The sequence below is a fragment of the Clytia hemisphaerica genome, unplaced genomic scaffold, assembly GCF_902728285.1.
Source record: "Clytia hemisphaerica strain Z4C2 unplaced genomic scaffold, Clytia hemisphaerica genome assembly, whole genome shotgun sequence".
Lineage (NCBI taxonomy): Eukaryota > Metazoa > Cnidaria > Hydrozoa > Leptothecata > Clytiidae > Clytia > Clytia hemisphaerica.
The window spans coordinates 1,159,532-1,176,017 of record NW_027103417.1 but is presented as its reverse complement, the minus strand read 5'-3'; the positions used below and the strand labels follow the sequence as shown (position 1 = coordinate 1,176,017).

General features: G+C 35.5%; 1 protein-coding gene across 2 annotated transcripts; it reads left to right on the top strand.

Moving 5' to 3' along the window:
* The first annotated feature begins 7,170 nt into the window (after positions 1-7,170).
* On the top strand, positions 7,171-15,591 carry LOC136797727 (uncharacterized). 2 transcript variants are annotated; one of them, XM_067054313.1, is made up of 13 exons: positions 7,174-7,658; positions 7,854-8,074; positions 9,017-9,161; positions 9,646-9,815; positions 9,933-10,039; positions 10,637-10,742; positions 11,515-11,599; positions 11,946-12,055; positions 12,184-12,357; positions 12,908-12,964; positions 13,703-13,853; positions 14,149-14,789; positions 15,261-15,589. In XM_067054313.1, the coding sequence occupies exons 1-13, from the start codon at positions 7,391-7,393 to the stop codon at positions 15,450-15,452; spliced, it is 2,427 nt and encodes an 808-aa protein (XP_066910414.1). In that variant the 5' UTR covers positions 7,174-7,390; the 3' UTR covers positions 15,453-15,589. The 2 variants fall into 2 exon arrangements, with proteins under 2 accessions (XP_066910415.1, XP_066910414.1); XM_067054314.1 differs by lacking the exon at positions 12,908-12,964 and having other exon boundaries at positions 7,171-7,658; positions 15,261-15,591.
* Positions 15,592-16,486: the final 895 nt, after the last annotated feature.

Below are 16,486 nucleotides of genomic sequence, written 5' to 3'. Positions count from 1 at the left end.
GTTCACCCAGTTGAATACTCTCAGGTATCGTGAGATTGGGTAACTTGCATCAGTGAAGGCTAACATAACATGCATAGCCCTCAAATGAAAGACCTGGCTGGTCATTAAAATACAACTACGCAGCTCCGCTCGCAGCTCTACTCTACCATTTTTGTTCTGATTTGATTTTGTATTTTAATGACCAGCCAGGTCTTTCATTTAAGGGCTATGCATGTTAGCCTCCACTGATGCAAGTTATCCAATCTCACGGTACCTAATAGCTGGGGGGTTTGGAATAAGAGGGGGGAGGTTGGAAAAAATATCAAAACTTACTAAGCAGGGGGGGGGGTTGGAATAAAAATGTCCTAGGTGGAAAATTTCGCGAATATATAGTGATTGGGCGCTCTTTAACCAATTAGGTACACTCACATATTCAGGGAGAAATATCCCTGCAGGCATGTTAGTTGGACCAGACTGTAAACCAGAAAAATAATCTTTAAAAAACTAGACGATGAAATAGTTTATGGTCTGCATATCAAGGCTAATAAAATTCATGTGATTTAATGCGAGTTAACAGTTAATGTGACAGATCTAGAAATGCTTAGTTCAAATTTACCCATGAGCTGCATTTTAGTGTCCATTAACAGATTCCAGAATCAGTTTATGCTTCAAATAATTATGTGAGTCGAGTTTGAAAAATCAAGCCACCGATCGTCAAACGAGACAGATCCATCATGGAAAAAGTTCCAATCTTGTTCCAATTTACACATGGGCTCCATTTTAGTGTCCATTACCAAATTCCAGAATCAGTTTACTTGAAATAATTATGTGTTGAGTTTGAAAATCATACCACGTCCTACCACTGACCACACCGTGGTTTTGTTAACAGCCTGAACAGCGACATATCCAGAAGTGACTGTTTTCTTATGTAGCATCAAGAAAAAAGTTCCAATCTTATTAAATTTTACACATCAGCTGCATTTCAGTTTATTTATTTCCATATCAGAAGCCATTATTTCCTAAAAATTTATAAAGTCTTTTTGAAAACAAGAAACTAAAAATGAAAGTGATTTAAGGTAGAATTTTTACTCATAAAACTTTATGAAAACTTGAGCAAAGACTTTAAGATATGGCAGAATGTTGAAAAAGGTTTATAAAGAAAAACAATTACAAAATTTCTTTGGTTTGAAAGTCTCTTGACCACTAAAGCAAAGAAAATGTTCAAGAAAGTATGAATTAACCTCCTCGCTTCGACCGCCATCTTGTTTTGTTTTGAAAATTGTTTTGAAGGAGCGCGGAATCAGAAAATATATCTTTTATAGCCAGTATACGACTTTAGCAAGCTTTTCCCTCTCCAGACGGCAAAATTAAAAAGTGTGGTACTGGTTTTACGCGCCGTTTCTGCCTAAAGTGACACACGGACAACGGACAGACAGAAAATTGGAAATGAAAGGCCTCTACGCTTAGCGCTGGGCCAATTACTGTTATACATTCCTTATGCGCAGATATGTAATTTCTTATAAGCATCAACTTTATAAGAACACAATTCATAACTCTTAAACCAATAGATATTAACTTTTGGCGTTTGGTTCTTTCATAACAAACATAGGATAGTGCTTAAGCTAGAACATTTATTTTTCTCATAAGCATTAACTTTATAAGAACACAATTTACATCACTTATAAACCAATGATTATTGGCTTTCGGCGATTGGTTATATAAGCAACTAGGGGTCTGTGCTAAATCAGGAAAATTTAGTTTTTCTTATAAGCATCAACTTTATAAGAACATGATTCATAACTCTTAAACCAATGATTATTAGCTTTCGGTGATCGGGTCTTTCAAAGCAAACATAAAGTTATGCCTAAAAGAGAAACATTTATTTTTCTTATAAGCATCAACTTTATAACAACACAATTCATAACTCTTAAACAATATTTTTTAGCTATTGTTTGACAAATCAAATCTCTGAAAGCCTGTTCCACTTAGAAAAAATCATTGTCCTTATAAAATTCTTATAAACTAATGTTAGATTTAGGAAAATTCCCTATTTCTTTCGATAGAGCCGTTGCAGAATGCTGATTCCACTTAGAAAAAAATTAATTTGTCTCCTTTTAGATGGCTTAAATTAAATATTTTGCCTTAGTTCAAAATTCAAAAGTTCCAAATATTCCTGAAATATATAACATTCTTCAAAATTTAAAGTTCGAGCGAGAATCACACCTTCAATAATTGATTTCAGCAATTTGGAACCCTTACAGAGACTCAATTGCATTTTAATGGTTCTCGTACCCCTTTGAGGGACTCTCGACACGAGAGAGTGGAAAAGAGACCCTTATGGCTCAAACTTTTACCTAAGTACTCCCGGGCTTTGCAAAAGATTCAGGCAAATCATTTAGGCAAAAAGATTGAAGGATTTGCTTAGAGTTACGGAAAGAACCTTAGGCCAAATAATACACTCTTCTCGAGATGCATAAATTTATTGTTGTCCTCGTTTTCAAACAGATTTCATTGCTATAAAATTACATATTCACAATGATAATGGTGTTGTTTACACCTCATGAGACATTTTGAATTTCAAGTACTTTTGTTTTAGAGTTAATGTTTGCCTTTTGGGAATTTAAATTGTTTTAAATGTATTATTTCATAGCAATGAAATCTGTTTGAAAACGAGGACAACAATACATTTATGCATCTCGAGAAAAGTGTATTCAAACTATCTAAATGGGCTTCTCCAGAAAAAAACCGTATACCCCCTGTTCTGAAATATTTCATGAAAAAAAATTGAATTTATGACGTCGTCATTTTTTGACGTACTTCAATTATTACCAACAAAAGAATGACGTCATCCAAAATTTTTGAAATTTTTCAACAAATATTTCAGAATCGTTAATCTAGTCTCCAGTCAAAATTTGGTGTTGATTGCTTTAATAGATTTACCGTTATCGCCGTTCTTCAATAATGACGTCCTATAAATCTTACCTATGACTTGTTTTTTCGACGAATTTCATAACGCGTCGTAATCAGTTTTTGGCTGAATTCTTGAAATCGGCGTAATTTAAAATTTTGACCCAGGACTTTCTATTACCATCTTGTTAATACGCTTCTTTTGAGCTATATGCGAGAGTTATGTAACAATGGGAAGCGGTGGGAAAGTCAGGAAATAGGTTTTGGACTTTCCTTAACTCACCTGAGTGATGGCACGGTCGAAAAGATGTTTATCGTAGAAGGAAAATTAAGAATTACGTATAGTCTTACATCCGGACGACTTAAACGATGCTAATGATCCTTCGATTCATTTAAAACGAGCTCGTTATCTTTTTATTGTAATACGGAAATTACATCTAAGCCGCTTTTATAAAGACAAAGTTATAAAGAGATTAAAGCACGAATGGCCATAGGTATCATTTCCCATCCAAAACGTGTCTAACGTTGTTTGAAAGACAAATCCGTTGTAATATGGAAATGCCTTCGAATCGGGAGGCTCTATTTTCCTTGCCTGTTGTAGGGGAAAACCCTTAGGATCCGTAGCATCTTTGGTGGGAAAACTCGAGTTAAGGAGACATTCGAGTTATAGACGTTCGAATTTAAAAGAATCCACTGTATGTTTAAAATGATTAAAACTTTCTGTATAGTACAATCATGGTTGAAATATAATGAGAATTTCGGTTATTTTGACGTTTTTCAACAGTTAAAGTTCCGGCGAGAAAGTCGATTTTGGGCTATCTCTTTACCTTAATCGAATATTTCAGTTTGGGAGGGGTTAGCAGACTTCCAGGCTATATTCTGAGCCTTATTGGACTATTTTTGAACTTTTGGATCCTCAGATCCTAAGGTCTTAAGTCTAGCGTTAAAACTCAGAGTTAAAACTCTACCTTTCAAACCTACTTTAGAGCACTTACAAATGGATTGTGGTTTCAAAACTTCCCGGTGGATTTCCCTTTTTTCTCAAATATCACAACCTTGATTGTAGTAAAGGCAAACCCTTAGGAACCGTAACATCTTTGGTGGGACGCAACCGCATGCGATTCGTTCGAAAGAAGATAGGATTTTGAGACTTTTTCGAGAGGGACCCCGCGAGTTAGGCACGGCAAAAGTTCTTATGGCAAAAAAAAACTGACGTTGTAAAACTCTTAACCCCGAAAATGAGGATACTTCCTATCAATGAAACTATGAATCCAAAAGGTTGCCCCCCACTACTGCGAAAGGTAAAGACTACTATCAACCATTCTGATTTTAAATCAAATACCTTAGCGGCTTTTTTTCGCCGGCCCGTAGTTAGCCTCCGTCTCAGAACGCGGTCAGAAAATTTTACGGATAATTTCACAGCGAAAATGCATCCAGTGAAATGTAAGTAATGTATCTTGATTCAAGTCGACTGACATAATTATACACATAATACATGTTACAAGTTCTGCCTAATGATTCTCAAGCTCGGCTATAATAAAACTATTACATGTTAGTAGCAGACCCGACTGACCAATGTTATGTAGCAGGTTGAAACATGAGTTCCTGCTGGAAAGATGCAGTTTGTTTTCAAGTTAAATCTTCAAAATAAAACAAACTGTGTGGGTTTCTTTACTTCCAAACAACCTACCAATAGTTTTGGAACACTCCATGATAAAGGAAGATGGTTCTTCTTTTGGATTGGCTTTCTGATACCCCATATAATTTAAACACGATGTGACATGAAAGTGAAGAGACACGATTTGTTGGTTTTTGTTTGATTTGTTGACTCATATATCTCATGGCAAATGGGATAGCAAATGACTTTTCATGTATTGCTTGGCTCTACATATGATACCTCTAACTTTGAACACCTCCAGAATGTTGAAAAAAGCATTTTACGAGATACTGTAAGTTATTATAATTTTCATGGAAATTTTTAATCGACAGATTTGGCTTGGCGTCAGTTTTGTTTGGTTGATGTTTGGTATCGTGATCATTAAAAGCAATGAAATGCCACACAGTCACTCTACACATGATGCCTCCAGCTATGATTGGTACCTATCAGAATGTTGGAAAAAAAACATTTTACGAGAAATTCTTGATAGAAATTATATTGACTTATTTTTACAATTTTGGCGGTGTGGGTTTAGTTGGTTGATAATGTTTACACTGTCACTGTGGGATGGTTTTCAAAAAACTTTTATATTGATTGTTGTTTGTTGGAATTGATTACCAAAAAAAAGAGAACCTTTTTTTGATAAATACTTTATTTTTTTCATGAATCGAAAAAACCGTGTGGATAGTATATGTCTTGTAGTAACCAATGCAGTGTCCGTTTTCAAATTTTGAAAGCCTTATACCTACTGAATTGAAGCTCTGACTAGCTCTGTTTTTAAAACTTTGAGCCATGTTTTTTTCTTTGTTGCTATTTAAAGATAGATTTTTAAATTGTCGTAATGTAAATTTATGGGTAAAGTTTTAGTTTTTGAGTTTAGTTCATCAGTAGTACATACAGTAGTATTTTTTCAGTAATCCTTTCTTGTCAATATAGTAACATTTAACCAGACTCATTGCCCTCATTATATTCGAATTTGTATTTTTTTAGGACTGATAAGTACATATTTTAACACCAAAACAAAGCAAACAACATGCCAGTTCTTTCTGGATGTGTGTGCTTTGAGTTCTATTTCAATCAACCCTCTCAACTGCTGATCTTTCAACTATCATTTAGGAGTATAGAATGGGCTTCCATAGTACCATTTTCTCTAAGTATTTTGTGCAAATTTTCAACAAAATAGACTTCTTGTCCTTGTCCCTTATGTTAAAGTTGTTCTGATGGAGGACATTGCTATTTTTGGTAGCCTTCACATATCAATAAGGAGCTTTGGTGTAAATGTTTTTTCTGATGAAATCATACTAATCTGAAACTATAAGGCCTTTATGAACTTTCTAGAACAATAATCTTGCTCCAATCTTGAGAAACACTGGAAAAATAGGTTAGCATTCCCTGCCATAATTTCACAGATTTCCTCTGCTTTCTGCTTGAAAACGCTGTCGTATAGCCGAAAACGAAAGTGAAGCTGTGAAAACGTCCGCAAATTCGGGCCCAGTCCTCTTCCGAGACGGCTAGTTAACACCGACTTGAGCTTATGCCAATTAGGGCCGTAAAAATGCCCAAAATTGTATAAAATGCTACACAGGCTTCAAAATACTGAATATTTATGACTTCGATTGGCAAAAAGTGACCTGCTTACTTTAAGATTTTGGTTGTTAAGTAAAATAATGCGGATACTTTTTATCTCTTAAACCATCTTAAATGAGGTAAATAGGAAAAGACATAACGCTGCTCTCTCCCCTCTTTTTACGCTGTTGAGGCTTTTTTCGCCGGCACATACCGTCGTTTAGGAATCGAATGCCCCCTGACTTTTACTTTGTCTAGAATTAATGCTCTCTTATAGAAACGATTTCTCTTTATTTTAAGCCTAAAGGTATAAACTTTAAATATACGATCATATGAGTGATTGAGGGATGAGGCGAACTAAGTCCAACATCCTTTATTTTTACACTAAAGTGACATGGTAGTCCAGAGACAATAGCAAAACTCGTCCCATTTAAATGATAGCTCATTATCCATTGATTAGTAATCAAAAGACCTATTTATAAGGTTGGTAATCAAAACTTTATATTACATTTTGAAAAAAAGTTCCTCTATTTTAGAAAATTTTAATTTGATTTTTTATATAGGACATTTTCGGTATTCCAGAGATTGTGTTTACTAATGAAATATAGTACATGAGGTAAAAAACGTTTAAAGTTGCCGATTTCCAACTTTTTCTTCAGACTTTATCGGGGGATTTATTGTCGTAGGAAAAGTTAACGAATTGAAGCCAAACTTCTTCATTGATTAGCACTGTTTTCTCTGATTGTTTTTTGAATTTGGTTGGTTAGAAGTCTTTCTGGAGTTTTTAACATACTTCTAATTTTATTTCGTTAAAAGGAAGTGTAAAGCATATCCCGTATAAAAAACCCCGGTCTGGAAGCCGTTCGTTTCTTTTCATTGTTTCTTTTTTGAACTTGCGTTGAGAAATTAGTTTGTTTTACTCACTTTTTGGTCATGTGATTAAACCTTTAAACCAATCCCAAGAGGACCATTTGGTAACGTGATCAAAAACTGAGCAAATGGATTTTTATCTTTTGATATTGACAAAGGAAAAAGCTACCAGAAAGTTAGAACAATAAGCTTCCAGACCAGGGTTTTTTATATGGACTATGGTGTAAGAGAATATTCTGGGTTTTTTTATTCGCATGATTTGAAGGACTTCGAAGATAAAGATAACAATCCAAGACAGACGAAACTTAAACAAAGGCATATCCCTAAAGTTTTTATCAACAATCTCGAACTCTACTTTCCGCCTGAGCAATAACAGTTAAATTTGATTTCTAAATTCAAATCAACAAAAAAATGGAACTTTTTTGTTTCAAAATGATTCTATTGCCGTGTATTCTGCTGACTGGTTTTTTCTTCGGTGACATCAAAACGAACACTATAGAAGTGAACCGAAAAAATGGTTTATCCTTTGGAGATAATTATGTTCCACCAGGTGGTATTGCAGAATGTTCGAGATACGGTGGTGTTGAGTTTTTTTCGACTTCTTGCCAATGCAAAAATGCTCAAGGGATCTTGGGAACGTTCACAGATCAATGTGACTATGACTTGAAAGCTAGCTCAGGTATGTATTATTAGTTACACGGACTTCTTGAGGTAGGATACAGTATATCGAGTTATTAAAAACCGTATTGGTGGTGAGGCTTGCCAAGGTTAGTGGAATTTTCATGTTCGTTGAATCTTCAACGGACTGTGTGATCCTTTTCTCGTCCTATTTCAATTAAAGGTTAACAAAACTTAAATTTTTATTGTTTTTAAGGGTGCGGGTGGCAGATTCATCAAAGCAATTCACCATTTTACATGGATAGTGCGACTGACATTCTGAATCAAGTTTTTATTGGCACTGATAAAACAACATTCGTAACAAATTGCAAGGATATCGCATACTTAGGAGCTAAGATATTGGAAAATGGGGAATGGAATTCTTTTGCAGCTGATCATTTTGATACGGTGAAAATCGGTAATCGATACCAACTGAAGGTAAGAGCAGACAGTCACGAATACATCAATTTGTATTAAAGGTTAAAGGTTTTATTTTTACATAAGTGAATCCGTTTCATATCAGACACATATTTCATATCAGGACAGTGTCTGTCTATTGTTATATTATGCTGATATAAGCAAAATAATGTTTTTCTTTTCTTCTTTTTGACCGTTCTTGCTCCACAATCGTGTCAATCTAATGTGAAAAAGCGTGTGAAGTAAAATTGACGAGTAGGCAAACGATATCACTTTTATTTAAAATCAAAACCTTTAGCGCACATTTATTCGACGTCCTATATTCAATACGCTCCATTATTCGATAATATTGAGACTTATTGTCAACAGGAAAATCTCATAGACGACGCTCTTCTATATTCCACATGCTTCCTTCTCCGATGAAAATCAAATCCCCTTTGAAAATTGAATAAGACAGCTTGAAATGTATCACCCTGATTGTGACTCAAATATCTTAAACAATAGGAAAAGTATACTAATATCGATTTTCTTTCTGAGCGTTTAACCCTTATAGGATACGGATAATTTATGCCCAAAAAAGTGTTCAACTTTTAATCGAGTGACTGTAACCATTGATCTCAAAGCGCCAGAGGGGCTAAACGCCTGGATGTGAAATGAAGTCGCTCATTTTCCATTCAGAACAGTGACCCGTGTGTTTTCCAAAGATTTCTTTAGTGCGGGGTAAACTTAACGCTTCACTTTCTCTTGCTTGAGAAAAGTTGAAGATTCCTCTCTAGTCCCTTCGGGGCTTCAAGCTCAATGACCATAACTCAATACATTAACAGTATCAGTTGAAAGTGGGTTAGAAAGAAAGTCAGCGTACTAAAATCACCTTAAAGAACACAATTGAGCCTGATCATATAATGTTCGTAGGGAAAATACAACTTGTTCTTAGAATAATGATTTTCATCCATTCTATTAAAGTGGGTAAATGGCCAGCAGCCAAATACTCAAACCTGGACTGCAAATTATGTTGGACAATTGTTTAAGATCAATCTAGGATGTGTACCATTGGAAGGAGGTCAACCTCAACCGAGCTGTTTATTGGTTAAAATAAAAGGAAAAAGAGGTACTTATTTATATATACACCCCTGTGTCACAGAAGCGCTGAGAGCCCAGCCCCACTGGAAAATTTGGCAAAAGTTTCATCCCCGGTGGGAAAATACCCTGGAATTTCAACCCCACTGGGAATTTTGATTTCATCCCCATGGAGATTTCAATAAAAAATTTTAATTCCACTGAGGAAAAATTTCGACCGAGGCTCTGAGACAGGGGTGTATATATAATATATCAGTCAAATTTAGGGGCAGCGGTACCAAATAGTAATTACTAACTTTGAATATAAAGACACTCTCCTCTTGGTAATTAAACCTGTGAACATATTATAATAACATTGTATTGCAAATTAAAGATTTGGTCATTAAATTAATTCAGCAAAATTGCATAATATCTTTGCATCACTACAATGGGTACGGGGGCAGATTTAGCTTTTTACAATTAAAATTATTTTTCAAATATTTCGAACCGATGTACTGTGAAATTTTGATTTCTAGAATATACTATTGGAGATCTACCGACCACAACACCCATAATACCCACCACCACAACACCACAAAACACCACACCAGGATTAACAGATCAACCAACCAGTCCAACGACAACTACACCAAAGGATGGAACGACCCCATTTATCGACCCCCCGATTACCACAACAACGATAACCGTAAGTTTTATCATATCTTTACCGTCATTAACAATGGATAAAGCTTTTAGAAGATCTTCTTCAGGCAAAACTTGTCCAAACATTCTTGACTTTCAATCACGATTCTACTTTTTACAGGGTGAAGAAGATGATGATGATCCGGCTGGCGTTGTTATTGGTGTTCTCTTTGGAATAATCTTTTTCATTATATTGGTTTTGTTAATCATATGCTGCTTGCACAAAAAGTAAGTTTGTTATTCGATACCGTACTAACCTACGACAATCCAAAAAGCTCCGTAAACAATCAAATTGATCTGATTGGTCTTAATCTCAAAATTATGGTGTAATTGAGCTAAATAAACCAATCAATGCTCAGAAAAAGCGTTTGATTGTTTAGGGAACTTTTGGATTGCTATAGGTAAGTACGGTACTTTTGAGTATACTCTCGGGGTGGGGGTATTTTTCGGAACGTCTGCCACTAACAATGAAATTTTTATTGACACTAGAGAAAGATAAGATGTATGAAAAAACCTTTAGGTATAAAAGAAGTACCGTTATCTATCGCAAATACTTAGTATCAAGTTTTACCTAAGCACCCTTGTATCGGAATCATTTTCACTGGCTTGATATCCTCCGGATCTGAGAGAAAGAAGTGCCTTCCCGGGGAATTACAAAACAGTGAGGAATTAGCACCGAAAGTGGAGCGATCTGAGGAACCAATAATAACACTGAATTTTAAAAATATTTTTTGGCCATATAGGGACCAATTTAGTAGATCGTGCGCACATTTTACCAAAAGAGATCAGCTATTATTGCATTGTTACTCTTCTTTATTCTTATAGCGAGAAAATTGATGCAAGTATAATGGTCAATAAAATACCTGTTAAAAAAGCTCGCTTATATTTTCAAGATCATGAAACGAACAACAATACGAAATGGTTCGGAAAGGTAAGTTTTTGAGTTTCAGGTTTTTCCCAGCTTGGTATGAAATAATGCGAAGGGCTCTTTAAAGTCAGATATGAATGAGCACCTCTGTCTCGCAGCCCCGGTGGAAACTTTTCCCCATAGCTGAGAATGAAAGCTTCTATCAAAATCCCAATGGGATGGAAATTCTATTGTGTCCTTCTCAAAGAATCCAAGGTGGGATGGCTGTTACATTGAGTTTGAAACATGGGCGAAACATAGATTTATAAAGCCCAAAGAGCTAGATGTTGTGCTTTGACAGAAAAGTGTGCTGAGGTTAGGTAGGAAATCCTACCTAAGTCACATGACATTACAATAAAATTTCAGCGCTTCACCAAACAAGCAATATTGTTTTGCGATATTCACTTTTTTTGCTTGGAAAAGTTTAAAGCACGATATCTAGCCCTTCGGGCTTTACAGAAATCTGTGAGTGAAATCAAAGTCAATTTTCCAAAATTGGCTGACGGATAATAGTAGCAGAAAATGAAATCGAGAGGGCATGCCAATCACAATATGATTTATGAAAACAACTGTAGGAAAGTGACCCTTTTTCTCGACCTTGATTCTCGAGTCAGTAGGGGGTAAAACTAAAATCTGAATAGCTATGGAGAATTTCAATGTTACATTTAAATGGGTATAAGAGTTCAGTGTAGCTTTCCATTGAGCAATTTAAGATTATTTTCTCACATGGGATGCACGATATGATTTTCCAGTGTTTTATGATACAGGGGTGTATTCTGACTTATTTTGACTTCAGGGAGTTGAAAGGCAGCCTACAGCTCAACCTAATCATTACACCAATCCAGCCGTCACTTTGAATAGAGACACCGTGGATGCTCCCGGTAAGATTTGGTTAATTTGTTCCCATATTGTTTCTCCATTACATTTCTTAGTGAGTTCCCCACCTAACTACGTTAAAAAGGCCAGTATACGCTAACTCAGTAGTGTAGCCAAGAGGTGCGCAAAATTTGTGTAGGAAAGCAGATTTTTATGAGACAGTAATCATCTTTTTATATTATGAATAGATAATTCAAAAAAATCTGCTCTCCTACATAAATTTTGCGCCTCTCTTGGCTACGCTACTGCTAACTATACCGGCTAAGTTCAATTTTGTTATCTCTTTATAACACCAAATTAGTACCTCCTTTGTTTATGGTCATACTGATTTTTCTATTTGACGATTTCTAGGTAATCCGCCGAGGAAGTTGAGCTTTGTACAAAATGCGAAAAATAAGATTTTTGGGAAGAAAACACAGGATACAAGCGTTGTTATCGAGAATGACAATACTTATGAGGAAGTAAGTTCTTTAATAAGATGTGATACTCATGGGAGGCAAATCAAAGGCGAATTTCATTAAATACTAAATTCTTAGAAATCACATTGTCACATTGGAGTCAACTGTATTTCATCTTTCCTTATTTACAGATCGAACAATTTCAAAAAGACAGACCATCATATGTAGATATTACAGAACCTCCTCGAACACCCACAAATCCATCATCACCCGGAAATGAATTGACAGTACCAGGGCTTGGAGGTCTGAGTATTGAAGAAGACATTTACGCAACGCCAGATAAAAGCCCTGCTCTTCCCTTAAAGGTTGGTTTGAACGCTTAATTTGTCTCTGTTTCATGTACACCAGTACTTGTTTCGATTATTACTTTTGTTTTGGCAGTTTTGCCAAGTGACCGTGAGAAAGTTTTTGTCGATTTAGAGTAGTCTGAAAAGTTAAGAACGCATTTAAGAACATTTTAGGTTGAAAATTGCTAAAAAAATAATCACATCCAGGATCAGCCAAATTTTAGGTGTTCTAATGAAAGAAAAAACGTGTATCAGGAAAATCAGTCAATTCTATCCAATGACTTCTCGTGGAAACAAGACAAGATGAGCTTTCCAATGAACAAAGTTTGAAAATCAGCCTAAAATTCCTGATAACAAGAAGCTTGTTTTACCTAGCTAGTCACCCCCGGTCTACTTTTTTCTAAAATCTTTTCTTGTCCAGCATCGTATGGTAATAAATTAGCTTTGAGGCAATCTGCCTTGGTTCACCAAATAAATAATTTCTTCTGGTCTTAATATTTGTTTGAGAAAATGGAGCACATTAGAAAACAGACTTTTTTTTTAATTCAACAACCATTTTCTGTTTCAGGGTGATACACTCTCATTAGCGAATGGCCATTATAAAATTCCAACAGGGAGATATGACGTAAGTGGGAGAATTCAAACGAGGTCAACTAATCTGACTAGGAATCGAGACTCAAAAATGTGATTAAAACTCACACCACTGCACATAGCTCTTTTTTGTGGTTTGATGAGAATGTTTTATCCAGTGCCCAGGATCCAGTGATACCCCAGCTGTCACTAAACGTCTAAAAAACGTCCAGCAAACATCCCTAACGTCCAAATAACGTTGTAAGAACGTTAAAACAACGTTGAGTGCCAGCTAGGACCCAGGGAGGATTCGATTCAATAATGACCTTGCGCGCAGCCCAAAACTAGGCCTTTGAAATCTGTCCCTCACAATGCAGAGAAAATTTTAGAAATTTTTTGAGAATTTTGATGAGAAATCGACCCTTACGGTGCATTTTCTTTAAAGTTTTGAGCATTTAAGACAAAATATGGTCAAATTTTTGCATTTTTTTACTTTTTGGCTTAAAGTCTCGCTGGAAAGACTCACTTTGATTTTTTTTGCTTGACCATGAAACCCAATCCAATTCCTACGAGTTAGACCAAAAATGACGATTTCTAACTCAAACTGGGCATTACAGAAGGGCTTTGTAGCCCATTTCTAGTATACTCGTCATTGGTACTTAAAGCCGATCTGACATTATGTTTTCCAAGGTCTGAATCGCTGCTTCAAAATAAAAAGCAAGTCATAAGTCACAATAGACTCACGAAGAGATTAACAAAATTTTCAAATTTTGTATCCAATCTTTTTCCTTAGAAAGCCTCCTTGAAAAAGTCGAACAGCAATGCGTCATCTTTGGACGGATGGGGTAAAGACGAGTTTGATGACCACGATGAAGATCTTGAAGTAGAAGAAGAAAAGAAAGATCGATATCTCCCAGCTGAAGGCGAAAATGATAGCTATTTAGGTTAGTATTTATATGTTAAAAATCAATATGGGTAGAAGATGGGTGAAAAAGTGAGTTGTGAATGCGCTTCTAGAGCATCCGAAATAAAGACTTTGGAGCATTCTCTTATTCTTTCTTCGTCAAAAATTCTTGCAGGCGCAATACTAGTATGATATAACTTTTCAGTTAGATTTTCTACGCCTGCATAACTTTTTTAAAGTTTGAAATATATCTAGTAAGGTTAAAAGCAAGAATATATGATTTAAATTTCGAATGTATTTATTGAATATTGATGATAATAATTTCTTTTATTTAGGTGATGAAGATCTGGAAGTATCTAGCCAAGAACCCATAGAGGACTGCAAACAACCAACCAACATTCCACCTCCAAAGAAACCGTCTACTGCCTCCAACGATTACAGAGAACTTGAGTTACCTCCTGTTCCTCCACAGGCCCAAGAGTCACTCCCTGGAAGTAAGCGAACATCGATAGGTGGGCTACCTCCCATCCCAGATCAAGCTCCTTCCCCACCTCAAGGGACCAATAGACCTCCAATACCAGGAAACCGTCCAAATATACCAGCAGGCAGACAACGACCTTCCTTAGGTAGCTTACCACGCCAACAAACGCTACCAGATGGCACAAATACAAGACAACCCTCGGTACCAGATTACAAAGATAATGAACTACCATCACCTCCAACAAGCCAGAACCAACAGCCTCGTTCTCGAAAAGCTTCTCTACCAGCCTTCCTCTCTAAAACCAAAAGCAACGAGCCACGCTCCAGAAAGCAATCCTTACCACCTCCAGCTATAAGCAACCCAGTCAGGAAACCATCATTCCAGGATTACAAGAATAACATTGTTCCGATTCCTGAACCACCAACAGAGGAGACAAGATATCCTGGCCAAGACATCTATATAGCAGATAGTGATATTAATAGAAGTTTGAAACAGGTGTGTATCGGTCGTTAAAGATTTTACTAAGAAATGCCTTGACCGATCAGAGTAACAAATGAAACATAGTAACATATAGTAAAAAGCATATCGGTTAATTCCACCAGTTCGATTTTCAATTATTTTGAGAGTTTTTATCCTATTAGTCTGGTGCTGAAGCCGGGTAAAAAGAACAGTTATTTTATAAATCTTGAATATTTATGTTTGAGATAAACACTGGAAAAGACAGATAAAACCCCTTTAAAGGTCCCAGGACGGCCATTGCACGACTTTCTAATGCCCTTCACATCTAAGAGAAAAGGGGTGAAGGGCAGATGTCACTTTTGTGTCACCGATAACATATTGGCCTTGGTTATTTCTTTCTCGTAGAGAAAACTATCAACAAATAACACTCAATATACTAGAATACTTATTGGTTGCTTGTTGGGCAACCTACAACAGGTAATTTCCTTTTTATTTTTGTTCTTATAGAGAAAACCAGGACTGCCTGTGGTATCAACGACAGCAACTCCGAATAAGGAAGAATCCCCGAAAGAAGACACTAATGGCGACAAAGATGATGATGTATTTGAAGATGAAAATGATGACAGATATCAAGAATTAGGTAATGATGGGAACAACCAAGATATATATGTGGATCTCAAAGAAGCCGGACAAGAATGATTATATAATATCAATCTTACATAATCATTTCATAACATTATATATAAAATTTTTTGATATTCAATAAGTAAAACTTTAAATATTATTAAAAATATTGGGTAAAAGTGATAAGAAAAGACTAATCTAAGCCGTTTCTGCAATTTTGTTGGTATCTGAACCCTTTCAAAAAAGAACATTATTTTCAATGATAATACACATTTATTTCTCAAACGAGATCATCTTATTCAAACTTTTAATTAATTTCTGCGTACCTTTCAAAAAGGTTAACACGAAAGTTAAGTGGAATTTAGCTAATTCTGGTTAACCCCGGGGTTTTCAGCATTTAATTCAATTTTAGTATTTAATAATTTGTTAAGATGATTGTTTTCTTTTAAAAATCATGTTTATTTTAAAATTATTTCAAAATTTAAATTATTCCGAAAATCTTTTTTACTATATATATCCTGTTTTTTCCCACTTTTTTAAGAACAGTGTCTGGCATTTTGGCCAAGTGAAAAAAGGCGCTATTTTGTTAAAAAATCAAGTTTAGTATGCTTAATTTTTCTTTGTGATTTCGAGAAAATTGACCGGCGTAACTTACCTTACCTACTATTTTAATCATAGTGACTAAATCTTAGTCATCACTATCAAATAGCTTTTGATTAGTTGAGTTCTGTTTTGACTAAAGAAGCACTTGATAAGCGGAATAGAACGAACAAGTTATGGATAAAAGCTTATCAAAATTGACACAATAGATTTATTACTGCTTGTTTCTTCTCGTTATTTCTCGTTACTTTTTGTTCCTCGTTCTAATTAGACAGGAGACTTATCCTGTATTTTTATAATCTTATGTATACAGGACGGGTATGAGCTGTGAGGCTTTCTCAAAAAACTTACAGTGGAAAGTCCAAATTTAGCGCTGCCCTCGCTTACTAAAATAAAAAACAAACCTGCGTTTTCTCTAAGAAAGTGTGACCAGTGAAAGAATAACAGAATTTGAGAGATGTAATTTAATTGGCTGTTTTTTAACCATCATTAGGATCTGGGAAGTTCAA

Bases quoted from the DNA above. Each gene is read 5' to 3' on its own strand.
- LOC136797727 (XM_067054313.1), top strand. From the start codon at position 7,391: ATGGAACTTTTTTGTTTCAAAATGATTCTATTGCCGTGTATTCTGCTG. The intron at 7,659-7,853 runs GTATGTATTATT...ATTGTTTTTAAG, and splicing joins TGACTTGAAAGCTAGCTCAG to GGTGCGGGTGGCAGATTCAT. The intron at 11,600-11,945 runs GTAAGATTTGGT...GACGATTTCTAG, and splicing joins AGACACCGTGGATGCTCCCG to GTAATCCGCCGAGGAAGTTG.